The sequence below is a fragment of the Anomaloglossus baeobatrachus genome, chromosome 4, assembly GCF_048569485.1.
Source record: "Anomaloglossus baeobatrachus isolate aAnoBae1 chromosome 4, aAnoBae1.hap1, whole genome shotgun sequence".
Taxonomy (NCBI): Eukaryota; Metazoa; Chordata; class Amphibia; order Anura; family Aromobatidae; genus Anomaloglossus; species Anomaloglossus baeobatrachus.
The window spans coordinates 561,237,090-561,256,517 of record NC_134356.1 but is presented as its reverse complement, the minus strand read 5'-3'; the positions used below and the strand labels follow the sequence as shown (position 1 = coordinate 561,256,517).

Below are 19,428 nucleotides of genomic sequence, written 5' to 3'. Positions count from 1 at the left end.
TTATATATGAGAGAGAGATATTATATATGAGAGAGAGAGATATTATATATGAGAGAGAGAGATATTATATATGAGAGAGAGAGAGATATTATATATGAGAGTGAGAGAGAGATATTATGTATGAGAGAGAGATATTATATATGAGAGTGAGAGAGATATTATATATGAGAGTGAGATATTATATATGAGAGAGTGAGATATTATATAAGAGAGTGAGATATTATATAAGAGAGAGAGATATTATATATGAGAGAGAGATATTATATATGAGAGAGAGAGATATTATATAAGAGAGAGAGATATTATATATGAGAGTGAGAGAGATATTATATATGAGAGTGAGAGAGATATTATATATGTGAGAGAGATATTATATATGAGAGTGAGATATTATATATGAGAGAGTGAGATATTATATAAGAGAGAGAGATATTATATATGAGAGAGAGATATTATATATGAGAGAGAGATATTATATATGAGAGAGAGATATTATATAAGAGAGAGATATTATATATGAGAGTGAGAGAGTGAGATATTATATATGAGAGTGAGAGAGTGAGATATTATATATGAGAGTGAGAGAGTGAGATATTATATATGAGAGAGTGAGATATTATGAGAGAGTGAGATATTATGAGAGAGTGAGATATTATATAAGAGAGAGTGAGATATTATATAAGAGAGTGAGATATTATATATGAGAGAGTGAGATATTATATATGAGAGAGAGATATTATATAAGAGAGAGAGAGATATTATATATGAGAGAGAGATATTATATATGAGAGTGAGAGAGTGAGATATTATATATGAGAGTGAGAGAGTGAGATATTATATATGAGAGAGAGAGTGAGATATTATATATGAGAGTGAGAGAGTGAGATATTATATATGAGAGAGTGAGATATTATGAGAGAGTGAGATATTATGAGAGAGTGAGATATTATATAAGAGAGAGTGAGATATTATATAAGAGAGTGAGATATTATATAAGAGAGTGAGATATTATATATGAGAGAGTGAGATATTATATATGAGAGAGTGAGATATTATGAGAGAGTGAGATATTATATAAGAGAGTGAGATATTATATAAGAGAGTGAGATATTATATATGAGAGATAGATATTATATATGAGAGAGATATTATATATGAGAGTGAGATATTATATATGAGAGAGAGAGAGAGAGAGAGAGAGAGAGAGATATTATATATGAGAGAGAGAGATATTATATATGAGAGAGAGATATTATATATATGAGAGAGAGAGATATTATATATGAGAGTGAGATATTATATATGAGAGTGAGATATTATATATGAGAGAGAGATATTATGAGAGTGAGAGAGATATTATATATGAGAGATAGATATTATATATGAGAGAGAGATATTATGAGAGTGAGATATTATATATGAGAGTGAGAGAGATATTATATATGAGAGAGAGATATTATATATGAGAGAGAGATATTATATATGAGAGAGAGATTATATAAGAGAGTGAGAGATATTATATATGAGAGTGTGAGATATTATATATGAGAGAGTGAGATATTATATATGAGAGTGAGATATTATATATGAGAGAGTGAGATATTATATATGAGAGAGTGAGATATTATATATGAGAGTGAGAGAGAGATATTATATATGAGAGTGAGATATATATATACAGTGCCTACAAGTAGTATTCAACCCCCTGCAGATTTAGCAGGTTTGATAAGATGCAAATAAGTTAGAGCCTGCAAACTTCAAACAAGAGCAGGATTTATTAACAGATGCATAAATCTTACAAACCAACAAGTTATGTTGCTCAGTTAAAATTTTAATAAATTTTCCACATAAAAGTGTGGGTCAATTATTATTCAACCCCTAGGTTTCATATTTTGTGGAATAACCCTTGTTTGCAATTACAGCTAATAATCGTCTTTTATAAGACCTGATCAGGCAGGCACAGGTCTCTGGAGTCATCTTGGCCCACTCCTCCGTGCAGATCTTCTCCAAGTTATCTAGGTTCTTTGGGTGTCTCATGTGGACTTTAATCTTGAGCTCCTGCCACAAGTTTTCAATTGGGTTAAGGTCAGGAGACTGACTAGGCCACTGCAACACCTTGACTTTTTCCCTCTTGAACCAGGCCTTTGTTTTCTTGGCTGTGTGCTTTGGGTCGTTGTCTTGTTGGAAGATGAAATGACGACCCATCTTAAGATCCTTGATGGAGGAGCGGAGGTTCTTGGCCAAAATCTCCAGGTAGGCCGTGCTATCCATCTTCCCATGGATGCGGACCAGATGGCCAGGCCCCTTGGCTGAGAAACAGCCCCACAGCATGATGCTGCCACCACCATGCTTGACTGTAGGGATGGTATTCTTGGGGTCGTATGCAGTGCCATCCAGTCTCCAAACGTCACGTGTGTGGTTGGCACCAAAGATCTCGATCTTGGTCTCATCAGACCAGAGAACCTTGAACCAGTCTGTCTCAGAGTCCTCCAAGTGATCATGAGCAAACTGTAGACGAGCCTTGACATGACGCTTTGAAAGTAAAAAGGTACCTTACGGGCTCGTCTGGAACGGAGACCATTGCGGTGGAGTACGTTACTTATGGTATTGACTGAAACCAATGTCCCCACTGCCATGAGATCTTCCCGAGGCTCCTTCCTTGTTGTCCTTGGGTTAGCCTTGACTCTTCGGACAAGCCTGGCCTCAGCACGGGTGGAAACTTTCAAAGGCTGTCCAGGCCGTGGAAGGCTAACAGTAGTTCCATAAGCCTTCCACTTCCGGATGATGCTCCCAACAGTGGAGACAGGTAGGCCCATCTCCTTGGAAAGGGTTTTGTACCCCTTGCCAGCCTTGTGACCCTCCACGATCTTGTCTCTGATGGCCTTGGAATGCTCCTTTGTCTTTCCCATGTTGACCAAGTATGAGTGCTGTTCACAAGTTTGGGGAGGGTCTTAATTAGGCCGAAAAGGCTGGAAAAAGAGATAATTAATCCAAACATGTGAAGCTCATTGTTCTTTGTGCCCGAAATACTTCTTAATACTTTAGGGGAACCAAACAGAATTCTGGTGGTTTGAGGGGTTGAATAATAAATGACCCTCTGAACAATTTGAAAAAAAAAATAAAAAATAAAAAAAGAAATAACATTCTTTTTTGCTGCAGTGCATTTCACACTTCCAGGCTGATCTACAGCCCAAATGTCACAATGCCAAGTTAATTCCAAATGTGTAAACCTGCTAAATCTGCAGGGGGTTGAATACTAGAGATAGAGATATATATATATATATATATATATATATATATATATATATATATATATATATATATATATATATATATATATATATATATATATATATATATATATATATATATATATATATATATATATATATATATATATATATATATATATTTTTTATTCTAGTTTATAATACTGTGTATATTTATATTTTATATATCAAAAAAGAGAAAAAAAAAAAGTGTATCCCTTCTCAACTGAGCAGCCCTACTAGCTGGGAGTGAGCTAGGCCTAGCCACCCGATCCTGATCTGACGCGCCTCGTCATCTTCCAGCCTCATTCTCTCTATATTCTAATTGCCTCATTTAATATTTCACAAGGTTACCAGGCGGAAACTTAACCCCTGTGAGACCATTGTGTCTGTAATGAGATTAGTGCGGCTCTCGGCAGTGGCAGCATCCAGTGGAGAGCTGACGGCTGCCTGCTCCCCTGGGGATGGGTAATTACAGCCCCCAGAGATCTCACGCTGCCTCTAATTACAATACATTAAAGCGGAGGCCCTTAATGTTGGCTAGTGTAATGGAAAGCTTTCCAGCTAAATAGAGCCCCTTCTATGGACACAATCACTGGGTAGTCCACATACGTGCATGAGCACAGCATTTTATAGTGAGCATGGAGACAGAAACAATCCCCATCACGGGCAGCCATGTCATTACGTGGACCCCGACCCATTAATTATGCACAGTGCAAGAAGTCTAATTACACACACAGAATTCAGCCCAGAACAATGAAGATTACAGGGCACTTTGCAGAAAAAACACACTTTGTGTAATGTAAAAATTACAGGAATAACTTATGTGGATAGAATAAGGATTTATTATTTATTATAATAAATGTAAATAATATATGACCGCTATATACCGGGTTCTGCAGCCTGAATAATGTGGGCCATGTATTTAATAACAAAGGGGTCATCTAATGAGAGCAATAAGCGATTTTTCCTTCCTCGGCCGAGTTATTTGCAGTCACAGTTGAGACTTGTGGTTGGCAGCGTGGATCAGAGGCCGGGCACCGGCAGTGCCAGCAGGGTGTGGCGCTCAGATTTAGTGGGATGAGCTGCTCAGGCGAGCGCACAGCTCACCACAATGTCATCTTGTCACGTGAAGCAGAGTTATATACGCGGTGATATTTACAGTGACAGAATCCTTTCCAAAACAATCAGCTTAAGCACAAGCACAATGAAAACCACATGAGCCAATGTTCACTGACTTTTCTCTGGCAGCAATTATATTTTTGGATCTATCCAAAGACTATGTATTGCTTAAAAGTTGGTAAAATAGGTCAATGCTGGTGGTATCACTGACCCGTGTGACAACAGCCCCTTCATGCCCATGCTAACCAGACCAATGGGAAAACTCCATAAAACTTTACAACGAGCTGGTTTAATTGGTTAAAGGGGTTGTCCAGGAAATATTAGCTCTTTGTAACGTCCTTTAAACCTAAACGGATACTACTAATCTACTTCTAAAGGGGGCTTTACATGCTGAGACATCGCTAATGCGGAGTCGTTGGGGTCACGGAATTTGTGACGCACATCCGGCCGCATTAGCGATGTTGCTGCGTGTGACACCGATGAGCGATTTTGCATCGTTGCAAAAACACGCAAAAATCGCTCATCGGTGACATGGGGGTCCATTCTCGATTATCGTTACTGCAGCAGTAACGATGTAGTTCGTCGCTCCTGCGGCAGCACACATCGCTATGTGTGACGCCGCAGGAACAAGGAAGCTCTCCTTACCTGCCTCCCGGCCGCTATGAGGAAGGAAGGAGGTGGGCGGGATGTTCCGGCCACTCATCTCCGCCCCTCCGCTTCTATTGGGCGGCCGCTTAGTGACATCGCTGTGACGCCGCACGGACCGCCCCCTTAGAAAGGAGGCGGTTCGCCGGTCACAGCGACGTCACCGGGCAGGCAAGTATGTGTAACGGGTCTGCGCGATATTGTGCGGCACGGGCAGCGATTTGCCAGTGTCGCACAACAGATGGGGGCGGGTACCCACGCTAGCGATATCGGGACCGATATCGCAGCGTGTAAAGTAGCCTTTAGGCTGCATGCACACGATCAGGGTTCACAGCGTTTTGGACACAGCATTTTTCAGCTGCATCCAAAACCCGATGATGTACAGTACAGGCACAGTGGATGGGATTTCTGGAAATCCTGTACCCACTGTGCATGGCCACAGTGTACAGCCACAGCATGTCAATTCTTTACTGCAGAGTAACAAGCATTCTCCACAGGGAGAACAGAAGAGAGACTGCAACCTCCCGAGCACGGATCGTTGGCACAAGCAGCTGCACTCTCCTGCCGAGGAGACTCGCGGCCCCACAGGACCCGCCGCGTCCAAGACACAGCAGGTCCTGATCGTGAGCAGATACCCTAAAGCGGGCTTTACACGCTACGATTTCGCTACAGCAATCTCGTTGGGGTTACGGATTTTGTGACGCACATCCGGCCGCTGTAGCGATCTCGTTGTGTGAGACTCCTAGGAGCAATTTTGCATCGTTGCAAAAACGTCCAAAAATTGCTCCTCGTTGACATGGGGGTCCTCTCCCAATTATCACTGCTGTCACTTGGGCGAAGTTGATCCTCGTCCCTGTGGCAGCACACATCGCTACGTGTGACGCCGCAAGAACGAGGAACCTCTCCTTACCTGCCAGATGCCAGCAATGAGGAAGGAAGAAGGTGGGCGGGATGTTCGTCCCGCTCATCCTTGCCCCTCCGCTTTGATTGGGCGGCCGCTTAGTGACGTCGCTGTGACGCCGAGCGAACCACCCCCTTAGAAAGGAGGCGGTTCGGCGGTCACAGCGACGTCACCGAGCAGGTAAGTATGTGTGACGCTGCCGTAGCGATAATGTTCGCTACAGCAGCGATCTTCACATATCGCCATTAACGATAGGGGCGGGTGCTATCACGCTCACCATCGCTAGCATCGGCTAGCGATGTCGCAGCGTGTAAAGCCACCCTTAGGATGCGTGCCCACAATCAGTGTTTGCAGCGTTTTGGATGTAGCGTGTTTTCGCTGCTTAAAAACGTTGCGTTATACAGTGCAAAGGAGAGTGGATGGTGTTTCTAGAAATCCCATACCCACTGTGCTTGTTTTTTCCCACAGCAAACACTGACCTGCGGTGTGGCATGTCAATTGTTTGCTGCAGATTTGCATGCGTCCTCCGTAGGGAGAACACGGCGCACTGAACCCTGATCGTGGGCACGAGCAGCTGCGGTCTCCTGCATTCACCTGCGGAGGAGACTCACGGCCTCACAGGTCAGGACCCGCTACGTCCAGGACGCAGTGAGTCCTAATCGTGGGCACATACCCTTATAGTGGAAAAAAAAAATAAAAAATTAAAATAAAATAAAAATATATTACACACACACACACACACACCATCTATATACTGCCATAAATCTGCCTGACAACTACTCTATTTTGTAACATTATCTATTCTAGGCCAGATGTTGCAACATTCACCTGTGCACGAATGGAATAGTAAGGCTATGTGCGCACACTGGTTTTTGCCATGTTTTTCGGGTCTAATTTTGCTACCAAAACTGCATGCATTTCCTTCCCCAGCAAAGTCTATGAGATTTCATTTTTGCTGTGCGAACGTTGCAGTTATTTTTGGCTGCAAGCGTGAGACGAGTGTCATACTGTGATCCGATCCTGTGATTGGATCACAGCTGCAGAGAGGGAGTGATTAATCTCTCCATCTCTTCCATTGCCAGCTGATGCAATTATCGCACTGCACTCCGGTGTCATCAGAGTGCAGTGCGAGGTTTCACGCACCCATAGACTTGTATGGATGGTAGTGAAAACGAATTAAGATTCCACCAACAGCATGCTGCAACTGTTATCACAGATGGCAGCGGCCCCATAGAGTAACAGGACCAAGCGGAATGCAAATTATCGCATTCCACTAGGGCAGTTTTACTCACTGTGTGTCCTATCCCTGTTCCACTATGCAAAAAAAAAAAAAAAAAACAACCAAACACTGGTATTTCCTGAGACGTATTCTCAGCCTGAAAAACACATCGTATGCACATATCGTAATATGGGCTGTAACTCATGACCACAGCATGAGATGTAAAGCAAAATAAATCCACTTTTCTTCAGAACATATCCAAATATACACAAACATTTCTATGAATAAAAAAAAAAAAAAAAAAAAAATTAAAAAAAAAAAAAATACACCAATAGGAAGCGCCCTTGATTTAGCACCATACACTAACTACAGTCTGGTGTGACAACCAAGGTCCCCAGTCTTCAGTGACCATGGCATTCTAAGATTCCTTGTCTTGTTTTGCAGACCCCTGTACACATTAGATAAAGTTTGCTCGAACCTGGAGATATTGGGGTCATCAGAGACCGATCTATCTAATGTGTATGGTGATCTCCCAAACTCTCCCTGTCTCACTCTAAATTATTTTGCCAATCTTTTTGTTCTCTAGGCGACTTATCTGGCAAGTGGTCTACACGCTCACCATCAAGAACACTTGGCCAAGCCAATTGTTCATGTGTATGGAGGGAGTCAGAAGAAATAGCTGTTGGCTGAAATTCCTCGTGTGTGTTTATAGCAGGTTCTGTTAATAAAGCAGACACAACACGCAGGCGAAGTATGCCAAACTCACCAAGATTCCTGGAACTTCTTCATCACTGCTGGCCGGTCCTGATTCCTTCTCCTCTTGAACCATCTTTCGACCTGTACAGTTGTTCGGTTGCATTTTTTAGCTAGGCCATAGATGTCCGTCTGCATAATCAAAAATTGCAAATAATTACCTTCTACTATTAATACAGGATATGTAAATAACCACAGTATAATGTCAACACACTCCAGGCAAGGTGATGAACACCTCCATATACACAAGTGATGTGAGCACACTGTACAACTTGTATAGACGCTCCTGTTCTCTGATCTTCTCCGACAGAGTGACATTTTGGAAGTTTTAGAACCAATTACTAACTTTTCTATGGAGTCTTGGTCTTAAGTTTGCATATTTCCAAGGTATTAAAGTCACCCCAGAACAGATTAATATTGTAACTTGAGGTTGCTCTGTATATCTTATCTGCATGACCGACTTCAAAACCACAGGACATTATTATGTGTGGTCATATATGGATTTTGAGGAGGATGTGGAAATTGATTGAACCCTTAGGCTGCTTTCACACTTCCGTCTTTTTCCATCAGTCACAATCCATTTTGTGACGGAGGTGACGGATGCGTTTGAAATTATGGTACAACTGATGGGACGGATCCATTAAAAAAAACGGATCCATTGTAGCAGTTTGTACCTGGCAAAGAATCCAGATGTGGCCACGGGTAACCTGAGTGACGTCACCGCTGACAGCGAGACTCACTTCAGTTGCTGCGTGGAGCTCGTGTGGATTACGTCAGACCTGGAGGGGTGTTTGGGGATTAATAAAGTGGTGAAAGAGGGTGTTTTTTTTGTCTTATTTCAAATAAAAGGATTTTTCGGTGTTTGTGTTTATTTACTTTCACTACAGTTTAGTGATGGGGGTGGGGGCGGGGGGTCTCAGATGCCTGCCATGATTAACCTAGGACTTAGTGGCAGCTATGGGTTGCCATTAACTCCTTATTACCCCGATTGCCACCACATCAGGGCAATTGGGATGAGCCGGGTAGAGTCCCGGGACTGTTGCATCTAATGGATGCGGCAATTCCGGGCGGCTGCTGGCTGATATTGTTAGGCTGGGGAGCTCCCCATAACATGGGGTTCCCCATCCTGAAAATACCAGCCCTCAGCCAAGTGGCTTTACCTTCGCTGGTATCAAAATTGGGGGGGGGACCGCATGCGGTTTTTTTTTTTTTAAATTAACTATTTCTTTTACTGCAAGATATAGACCAGCTCACCGGTGGCTATGATTGGTTGCAGTGAGACAGCTGTCACTCAGTGTGGGGGTGCGTCTGACTGCAAAAAATCATAGGTGCTGGTGGCCGGGGAAAGCAGTGAATATGAGATGAAATGAGTAGCCGGCATTTTCAAAAGCAGGAGAAGCCGCCGAAGCAGTGTGACAGCGTGCAGCGCCGCGCTGGTGATTGGTGAGTATGAGAGAGGGGGTGAGAGGGAGAGACCGAAAGACTGACATCGACAGAGATTTTCTAACCAGAAAGGAATTTACACATCTGAGCATGCTCTGTTGCTAAAAGCCGAAACAGTGAACGGAATGCGTCATTTGACGGATATCACCGGCCTTAGGCTTCTATTATAAACACACGACTGACACCGAAGCATCAGTCTCTCCACAGAAAAAAAAAAAAAAGTTACATTCTGCTCTGCGTTGCTTCCACACAATGGTCAGTCACTCCACGACTGATCTGTTGCACGGCGGATGCAACGCAGGGCCATCAGTCACAATCTGTCTTTAATAGAAAGTCTATAGGGAAAAAACTGAATTCTGCAAAATATTTTGCAGGATGCCATATTTACTACTCAAGACAACGGATTGTGACTGATACAAAAAGACTACAATTCCCAATCATTCCCCCACTGGCATGCTATATTGTGCCCTCCCGTCAGTACCTATTTTTCGGCAACATTTCAATAGGATTTCAGAGGCACCGTTCATTTGCATTTCTCTGTAGCTGGATGCAGATGTGACGATAGCCCTAAAGGGAACCTGACATCAGACAATCACCCATTAACCTAACCCCTATGTGCTTACAGGAAATTACATAATGGTGTTTGTAGCTGAGCAATACGTTCTGTGGCTTTGCTATAGCTATAAATTCATAACTTGCCGTGTGCAACAACATTCGCCTGAGTAACTGGGGTGTACGGTATCCTGGTGGAGGTATATTTGGAAAAAAACCGCTAACGGTTTTACATACAGCAAGTTTTACATTTATAACTATAGCAAAAGCACTGAACACAGCTCAGCTCAAAACACCATTACCAGCAAACATGGGATTAGGGGAATATATAATTTTCTAATGTCAAGTTTCTTAAAAAGGAGCTCTCCAGAAAATTAAAATTAAAGATCTATTCTTAGGTTATTAATATTAGATCAGTGGGAATTGGACTTCCAGGTCCTTCACTGATCAATTGATTGAAGATGCCATGGGGAACCGGAAATGGCACAGAACATGTGGTGTGGCTATAAATGGGACCAACTGATAGTTAGAGATTCCGGGAGTCGAATCCCCACCAACCAGAAACTTATGACTAGCCTAAAATAGGAAATCACTAATAAAATTATGTATGACATTATGTACCTGCTAAGCTACATAAAATTTTCTTTTTTCCAATGCGTTACAATATAAAATGATTTCATATACAGTGGAACCTCTGTTTACGAGTAACCCGGTTTGCGAGCATTTCGCTATACGAGCAGAGCTTGCTGTAAATTTGTAACTCAGTTTACGAGCAAGCTTTGCTGTACGAGCAAATACTCACCGCACACACTTCCGGTTCCGTACTTTCACCGCGCTCTGACCCGCCCTTGCAGTCCGCAGAAACACACACATATGCTCACCTTACCTCCATTCCCTCGCCGGCCTCCTGGTTCTTGTAGTCCGCAGGTACAGTATGCGTATCTGGCAACCATCGCGACGATTGAGGACTTTCCGCTGTAAGCAGCTTCTCAAAGGCAGCGCGCTGACCAATCAGAGGCAAGCGGCTCCTGCCTTTGACGTCAGCGGAAGCTCCTGCATCAGTCGGGATGGTTACCCGATACACATCCTGTACCGGCGAACTACAAGAACTGGGATGCCGGCGATGGAACGGAAGATAAGGTGAGCATAATATGTGTGTGTTTGTGCATGTGTGGAATGGCACAATAGGGGACCAGGATGGGACATGGAACATGTTGTGGAACTAATTGTCTGAGCTTGCATTATTTCCTATGGGAAATTTTGCTTTGCTAGACGAGTAACTTGGTTTACAAGCACACTCCCAGAACGGATTGTTCTCGTAAACCAAGGTTCCACTGTACTTGATAAATTCCATCAACTCAGCCAGGCGGGGGGGACCATGGACTAATGCAGATAATATTCCCAAGTAGATCTGAAGGCTCCATACATTGGCCGAACCCACGATTATCAGTAGGGTCAGGAGACAATCTAGTATGTATGGAGCACTTGTGAGGCAATGTTGCCCTGATGAGTTTTTGATGCGGTGTGTTTCAGTGTGTCAAAAATGCAGTGTCTTACACTTCCAGCAAAGTGGATGGGATTTACAGAAATCTCCTGCCCACTGTGCTTTATAACTCAGCGTACACTGACCTGTGGATACTCAGTTTTCTGTGCAGGTTTTCCCTAAACACTTGCATTAGATGAGAAGTATCTGCAGGGAAATAACAGCAGAAGTGCATTTAACCCCCCCCCCCTCCAAAGAAAACAAACAAAAAAAAAAAAAAACACGCATCTAATTCGTACCAAGGTATAGCAATAAAGTTTTGTCAAAACCAAATAACCAGAAGTTTTAAAAGGAGACAAAAACCAGCGCGTCAAAAACGCACGTTAAAATGCACACAAAAAAACGCAAGTAACATAATTTTAATAATGGGTGCAGAAATGGTGCAGAAATTCTGCAAAAGCTCACCAAAAGCTCATGATGGAAACGTATCAGGACGTATTTCAGACGTCCGATCATTTTGTTCTCCAAGTGTATGTGCGCACACTGCAGTTTTGTTTCTTCAGCAAAAAAAAAAAAAAAAGAAAAAAAAAAAAAACACGCCCTCTGGCAGAAAAATGCACCTCTAGCAAAAAAATAAAGAAAAAAAAAAAAGCATAAAAAAAAAGAAACCCATGTGTTTGTTGCGTTTCGGTGCATTTTTTCACTATATTCAATGGAAAAAAAGCAGGGAAAAAAAGAGAAATGACATATGTCTTTTCTGCACCCAAAACTGCAGGCAAAAAAGAAGCAACGTGTGCACAGCCTTTCTAAATTCTCAGACTTTGCTGGGAGAAGAAAAAACATGCAGTTTAGGGAAAGAAACTGCATCAAAAACACAGCAAAAAAACTGCACTGTGTGCACAGGGCTCAGGAGATAAGCCACCACCTGGCAGCGGCTCCCTAATAGAGAACACAGGGCATTGGCAGAACGAGCATTCGTGTGTATGGAGGAGTCGGGAGGGAGAGCTGCCTATAGTTTATGTGGCCCCTAAGCCCTTGGACCACTATAATAGCTGGATGTTTACAGCTAGCCAGTCCTATTGTTCATTGTTTCTGATGACAAAGGGACTCTGATGCTGACAGCGGCAGAAAAGGGTGCGCTCCAGCACGAGAGGAGGTCAGGCCTCTCAGAGGACAGCAAGGTTATAACACAGGGAAGTGCCGGCATCATACATGGAACAGCACACAAGGCACAGACATGAGCGCGCACAGGGTGAATCACACGCCACAGACTGCTCATATTACACATATGGTCCCTGGACAAAATAGGGGAATTCTCATAAGGAGACTGCAGGAAAAAGTAATACAATCATTACTGCAGAAAATAAAGGACAGGGGAGAGGGGGACACAGGCTGCATTTAGGAAAGACAGATTTTATACAGAATTATTCTGGTGCATCATCTCTGAAAACTGTGCTGTTCCTCTGATATTCCTCCTGGAAATGTATAAGCTGATGGCTTGGTGTTACTATTTACCTTCTCATTCATGACATGTTCAAACACAGTCCAATAGGAAGTCAAAAAGGGTTTCTCAACTAAATATGTGGATAGATACATAATTTATTCAATCAAAACTTCTAAATCCAGGTTTCATTGGTTTCCTGCACAGGAGACCGGCTCTGGGCACGCAGATCCTTAGGATTCATGCACAGCTACACTTAAGACTAGACATTAGACCAGAGCTGAGCAAAGAGCATCCCGTGGACCACATCCGGCCCTATAGCTGTTCCAGTCCGACCCGTGAGCAGAGAGCTGAAGGACTGAAAGCTGTGGACCGCACCGTGCCCTCCAACACTGCATGTTTCCTGATATCACCGCTATTTGCATCCACAGGATGTAGACAGCAGTGAATACATTGGTGGAAGACTGTGCCGCTGGCTCCTTTATCCTCCAAATCAGCATGAGGCACAGCAGACGTAGTGACGTCACATCACTGCGTGTGCTGTGCAGAGCATCAGTGCACCGGAGGCCAGAGCGCAAGGAAGTATGGGGTGGTTTTTTCATGTGTATGGGATGTTTGCATGTATGTAGGAGACTCTGTGGGGGCTCATACTGTATATAGTAGGGAGTGGAAGGAGATCCCGCACTCGTCCAGATAAAAAAAAAAAAAAATCAATTTTATTTCAAAAATTCATTAAAAACATGGCCCATAATAAAACAAGGTACTGGCACACCGCTTACGTGTTTCAAACAGTGAGGTCCTTAAGCCCGCTTTACACGCTACAATATCTCTTACGATGTGTCGGCGGGGTCACGTCGTAAGTGACGCACATCCGCCATCGTAAGTAATATTGTAGCGTGTGACAGCTACGTGCGATTGCGATTGAACGAAAAACCGTTCATCGCACGCACGGCGTTCAAAAGCTAAAAATTGTACGTCGGGTTGTTCAATGTTCCCGAGGCAGCATACATCGCTGTGTGTGACACCCCGGGAACATTGAACAGATCTTACCAGCATCCCGGGACTCCCGCCGGCAATGCGGAAGGAAGAAGGTGGGCGGGATGTTTAAGTCACACTCATCTCCGCCCCTCCGCTTCTATTGGCCAGCTGTCGCGTGACGTCGCTGTGACGCCAAACGTCCCTCCCACTCCAGGAAGTGGATGTTCGCCGCCCACATCGAGGTCATATGGAAGGGTAAGTATGTGTGACAGAAAATAATCGTTTGTGCGACACGGTCAACAAATTGAACGTGCCGCACATACGATGGGGGCTGGTACGATCGCATACCATATCGTATGCGTAATTGTACCGTGTAAAGCAGGCTTTACGCAGACCTTCAATATACATTGTGAGCCCCACACAGCCCTTCCATATAAATTGTAAGCCCCCACATAGCCAGTCTATATATATTATGAGCCCCATTATAGCCAGAGACACCGTCCTCCACCAATGTTTTCATCTTAAGGATGCGGATAGCATGGGATATTGGGACTGGTGCGGTGGCGGCAGATGGACAGCGGGGGATGGCATGGTGCAGTCCGCTTTTTTCAGCCCTTTGGCTGTGTTGGTCTGTTGAGGAGAGCCATAAGATGAAATGTCTAATTAACCTCTGGACATAGAGCACCGTGAGAAGTGTGGTCAATTAAATCAATTCTCTATACATAAGCCAGTCAGTCTTCAGAGGAACCCAAGATGGCCCCCAATGACATCATAGACCCACCCATCAGAGGATCACCAAGAAGGCCCCAGATGACATAGACCCGCCTATGATGACGCCCACCAGTCAGCTCATGGACTAGCACATTGTTCAACCCACTGACCAATGAACACATCCGTAGATGCCCCTTTCCAAGGTTATATCAGGGCATGCTCCAGTTGAAATAAAGCAGAGTCTGGGCCGACTTTGGTGGAGGAAGGATGAATATCAGACTGTGTGTCGGATCCCATTTTTCAAGCATGCACTCGATCTACACCAATTAGAATCAGGCAGTAGGCAACTTGTGGAACTTTGTAGGAGCTCACCCCAGAGGCCAGACTGGAACAGCCAGAGGTCCAGACATGATGTCCCACTGCAGTGAAAACACTAAGACCTGAGCTGCAGTGAGGCCGGCGCTGGACCAGGAGGGTGAACATCTGCCTGCTTTGTCATATTAGAGCGTTGGGGTTTTCCACTTTTAGGAAAGTGACCCTTAAAGGATCCCATGTATACAGAGCTGACATAATGAACCCACAAAAGAAGGATGTGGTGCCTCACTGTATGATAAATAAATTCTCCCCTCCCCCACAAGGTGTTTTACATTAGAAGCATTTTCCAAAGTGGGAATATCCCTGAAATCCAACCCCCGTGAAGCACAAATACTCTAGCACGTGGCGTGTCTGATACAAGGCTGTCACATATTTACTATCCAAGCATAGAATGATTACGGGGAGACCTGTATACAGCCCGGCTTAGTGGTTGTCTGTTATATGAAGCCACTGAGAAAAGCCTTATGAGGAAATAGTGACTTCGTATAGCAACATAATCAATGGAGGACTCTGCACCATGCATCACCATGTAGTCACTATTGCGCCGCCCTGACTTCAATCTAAAGGGAGAAAAAAAAAGAAAAAAAAAAGAAGGAGATGCATGTAGCAGATAATCCCAACAATAAAAGGTCCATCTACCAGCAACATCTCGCTCAGTCACTCGCTCCATGTGTACATTGCAGTGTATTCTGTGCATGTCCTGCAGCAATCCGCATGACAACGTGTAATGCTCCCGGAAACCAGAAATATTTTGCCTGTCTGTACAATGTGCAACATGAATGATTTGCACAGGCAAATTATAGAGTAATCATGATCCTCCACTGCGTGTATGCATGGGGACAGAGTCAACCCAAACTCACCGCCACCAGATTTCACAGCACAAACTCTTACACCCGATTAGGTCAGTGTACATTGAAAATCCATGTCAGAATGGCTGTATAAACCGGATATTCAGGGGAGTCCAGCTATTGAATGAAATAGCTCATGGGTTCACACATATTGCCAGAGGTGGTATGTACTGGGCAGCATGAGAGCTCAGCTGTAAATCACGTGGGTGGAGAAGGAGGTAAACCTTCATCAAGTATTATATAGACTTTCAAAGTAAATACACCAGCCTCATTTATTGTAAAAGATCTATTTAAAGAGAATCTATCAACCTGTTTTTGCTATATAAAATCTGAGCACAGTATGATGTGAGGGCAGAAACGCTGATTCCAGTGATGTGTCACTTTCTGATCTGCATGCTAGCACTTTGATACAATCACTGGTTTATCTGCTTCAGATCTAGCAGTGCTCAGAATGCTGAGCTCTGTAGAACACCACTGATTGTTAATATACAGTGTACACAGAAAGCTGACAGACAGCTACTAATAAGTGGTGAGGGCAGCATTACAAAGCTGTTGACTACGATGCAGGAGACACCTAGTCCAGTAGATAAAAAAAAAAAATCATTGTTTTAGCAGCAGGAAATTATCAAAACAACAGCACACAGCAACATCACTGGAATCAGGGTCACATCCCCTACATCATGCTGCTCAGATTACATAGCAACATTTTTATTAAGGTTTTTTTTTCTCAGCGTAGCAGCCATGGGATTAGATTAAACAGAGAAGAGAAGTATAAAAGTTTCTGCTTGTATCTGTGGGTATGAGGCCTGCACATAGGAGGTTCCAAATAGGAAAGTGTGCCCGATCCTCAGCATCATGACAAAAATTACAGCTCATGGAATGGAAACAAGCGTTTTCCTGACCATTCAATACTTTTATGCATGTGACATAGCTTTATGATGCACACCAACATCAAAACTATACAAGAAAACCTTTTTAAAAAAGGAGTGTGTCACTCTGCCCTCCCCCACCGCTAAGTAAACCACTTGTACAGTTATATAGGGAATTTAGCCCCTATAATTATCTATATATATAATTGCCTTAGTCTGTCTGTCTGTCTTGCTCCAAAATTGTGTCCTTACGGTGACACAAAGCGGATTGGCCGCTGGCCTCGCCATGACCCCGCCCCCCCGCACGGATTGGTCGCTCGCCCTGGCTCCCCCCCCCACACGGATTGGCCGGCCGCTCGCACAGGCTCCGCCCCCCACACGGATTGGCCTCTCGCCCCGGCACCCTGCACGTATTGGCAACTCGGCCACGCCCCGCCCCCCTCACGCAATGCACGCTTGCTCTGGCCCCACCCCCCGCACGCATCCCCCGAACTGACAAGGAGACACGACTCCCAGGTGAGTACTGTACCCCCGGGAGCCCACACCAGCATACGCCGCCGACCCAGCCGACACAAACCCTCGCATTGTTGGGATAGCCGCTGGTGTGGGCTCCCGTGCGAGTGGGGGACGTGATGCGCTGGTAACCATGGTAGCATAGTTACCAGCGCATCAAGGTCCTGCAGCGGCGGAAAATACACACACGCACACACATAACGACACACACACACACACATCAGATCGCATCCACATACTCACAGCATCTGGAGATATCGCTTGCTTCTCGGCCGCGATACTGTGCTGTGAGCTTCCAGGACCTGCCGGAGGATCACATGGCCAGAAGCATGTGGTATCTCCGGATGTTGTGAGTGTGAGCGCGTATGTGCAATATCGTCAGTGTGTGTATGCGTGAGTGTATGCGATCGGGTGGGTGTGAGTGTATGCGATCGGGTGGGTGTGAGTGTATGCGATCGGGTGGGTGTGAGTGTATGCGATCGGGTGGGTGTGAGTGTATGCGATCGGGTGGGTGTGAGTGAGTGTATGCGATCGGGTGGGTGTGAGTGAGTGTATGCGATCGGGTGGGTGTGAGTGAGTGTATGCGATCGGGTGGGTGTGAGTGTATGCGATCGGGTGGGTGTGAGTGTATGCGATCGGGTGGGTGTGAGTGTATGCGATCGGGTGGGTGTGAGTGTATGCGATCGGGTGGGTGTGAGTGTATGCGATCGGGTGGGTGTGAGTGTGTGTGTGTGTGAGTGTATGCGATCGGATCTGTGAGTGTCGGCAGAGGAGCACGGCATGCTGGAGGAGGCTGGGAGGAGAGAGGCTGATCCTGGGGAAGGCTGGGAGGGGGAGGCTGATGCTGGGGGAGGCTGATGTTGGGGGAGGCTGGGAGGGTGTAGGCTGATGCTGGGGAGGCTGATGCTGGGGGAGGCTGATGCTGGGGGAGGCTGGGAGGAGAGAGGCTGATGCTGGGGGAGGCTGGGAGGAGAGAGGCTGATGCTGGGGGAGGCTGGGAGGAGAGAGGCTGATGCTGGGGGAGGCTGGGAGGAGAGAGGCTGATGCTGGGGGAGGCTGGGAGGAGAGAGGCTGATGCTGGGGGAGGCTGGGAGGAGAGAGGCTGATGCTGGGGGAGGCTGGGAGGAGAGAGGCTGATGCTGGGGGAGGCTGGGAGGAGAGGCTGATGCTGGGGGAGGCTGGGAGGAGAGAGGCTGATGCTGGGGGAGGCTGGGAGGAGAGAGGCTGATGCTGGGGGAGGCTGGGAGGAGAGAGGCTGATGCTGGGGGAGGCAGGCTGATGCTGGGGGAGGCTGGGAGGAGAGAGGCTGATGCTGGGGGAGGCTGATGCTGGGGGTGGCTGGGATGAGAGAGACTGATGCTGGGGGAGGCTGGAAGGAGAGAGGCTGATGCTGGGGGGAGGCTGGAAGGAGAGAGGCTGATGCTGGGGGGAGGCTGGAAGGAGAGAGGCTGATGCTGGGGGGAGGCTGGAAGGAGAGAGGCTGATGTTGGGGGAGGCTGGGAGGGTGTAGGCTGGGAGGGTGTAGGCTGATGCTGGGGGAGGCTGGGAGGAGAGGCTGATGCTGGGGGAGGCTGATGCTGGGGGAGGCTGGAAGGAGAGAGGCTGATGCTGGGGGAGGCTGGGAGGAGAGAGGCTGATGCTGGGGGAGGCAGGCTGATGCTGGGGGAGGCTGGGAGGAGAGAGGCTGATGCTGGGGAGGCTGATGCTGGGGGTGGCTGGGATGAGAGAGACTGATGCTGGGGGAGGCTGGAAGGAGAGAGACTGATGCTGGGGGAGGCTGGAAGGAGAGAGGCTGATGCTGGGGGGAGGCTGGAAGGAGAGAGGCTGATGCTGGGGGGAGGCTGGAAGGAGAGAGGCTGATGTTGGGGGAGGCTGGGAGGGTGTAGGCTGGGAGGGTGTAGGCTGATGCTGGGGGAGGCTGGGAGGAGAGGCTGATGCTGGGGGAGGCTGATGCTGGGGGAGGCTGGAAGGAGAGAGGCTGATGCTGGGGGAGGCTGATGCTGGGGGAGGCTGGAAGGAGAGAGGCTGATGCTGGGGGAGGCTGGGAGGGGGAGGCTGATGCTAGGGGAGGCTGGGAGGAGAGAGGCTGATGCTGGGGGAGGCTGGGAGGAGAGAGGCTGATGCTGGGGGAGGCTGATGCTGGGGGAGGTTGGGAGGAGGGAGGCTGAGAGGAGAGAGGCTGAGGCTGGGAGGAGAGAGGCTGGGAGGAGAGAGGCTGGGAGGAGAGAGGCTGGGAGGAGAGAGGCTGGGAGGAGAGAGGCTGGGAGGAGAGAGGCTGGGGGCAGAGAGGCTGGGGGCAGAGAGGC

At 46.1% G+C, this 19,428-nt stretch overlaps 1 protein-coding gene across 1 annotated transcript in view; it reads right to left on the bottom strand.

The window, feature by feature from the left end:
* CERS3 (ceramide synthase 3) overlaps positions 1–19,428 on the bottom strand; it is a 170,325-nt gene that overhangs the window by 23,508 nt on the left and 127,389 nt on the right. The window contains exon 4 of the mRNA XM_075346001.1: positions 7,923–8,041. Coding sequence (XP_075202116.1) covers positions 7,923–8,041 — 119 coding nt within the window. The remainder of the gene's footprint in view (positions 1–7,922; positions 8,042–19,428) is intronic.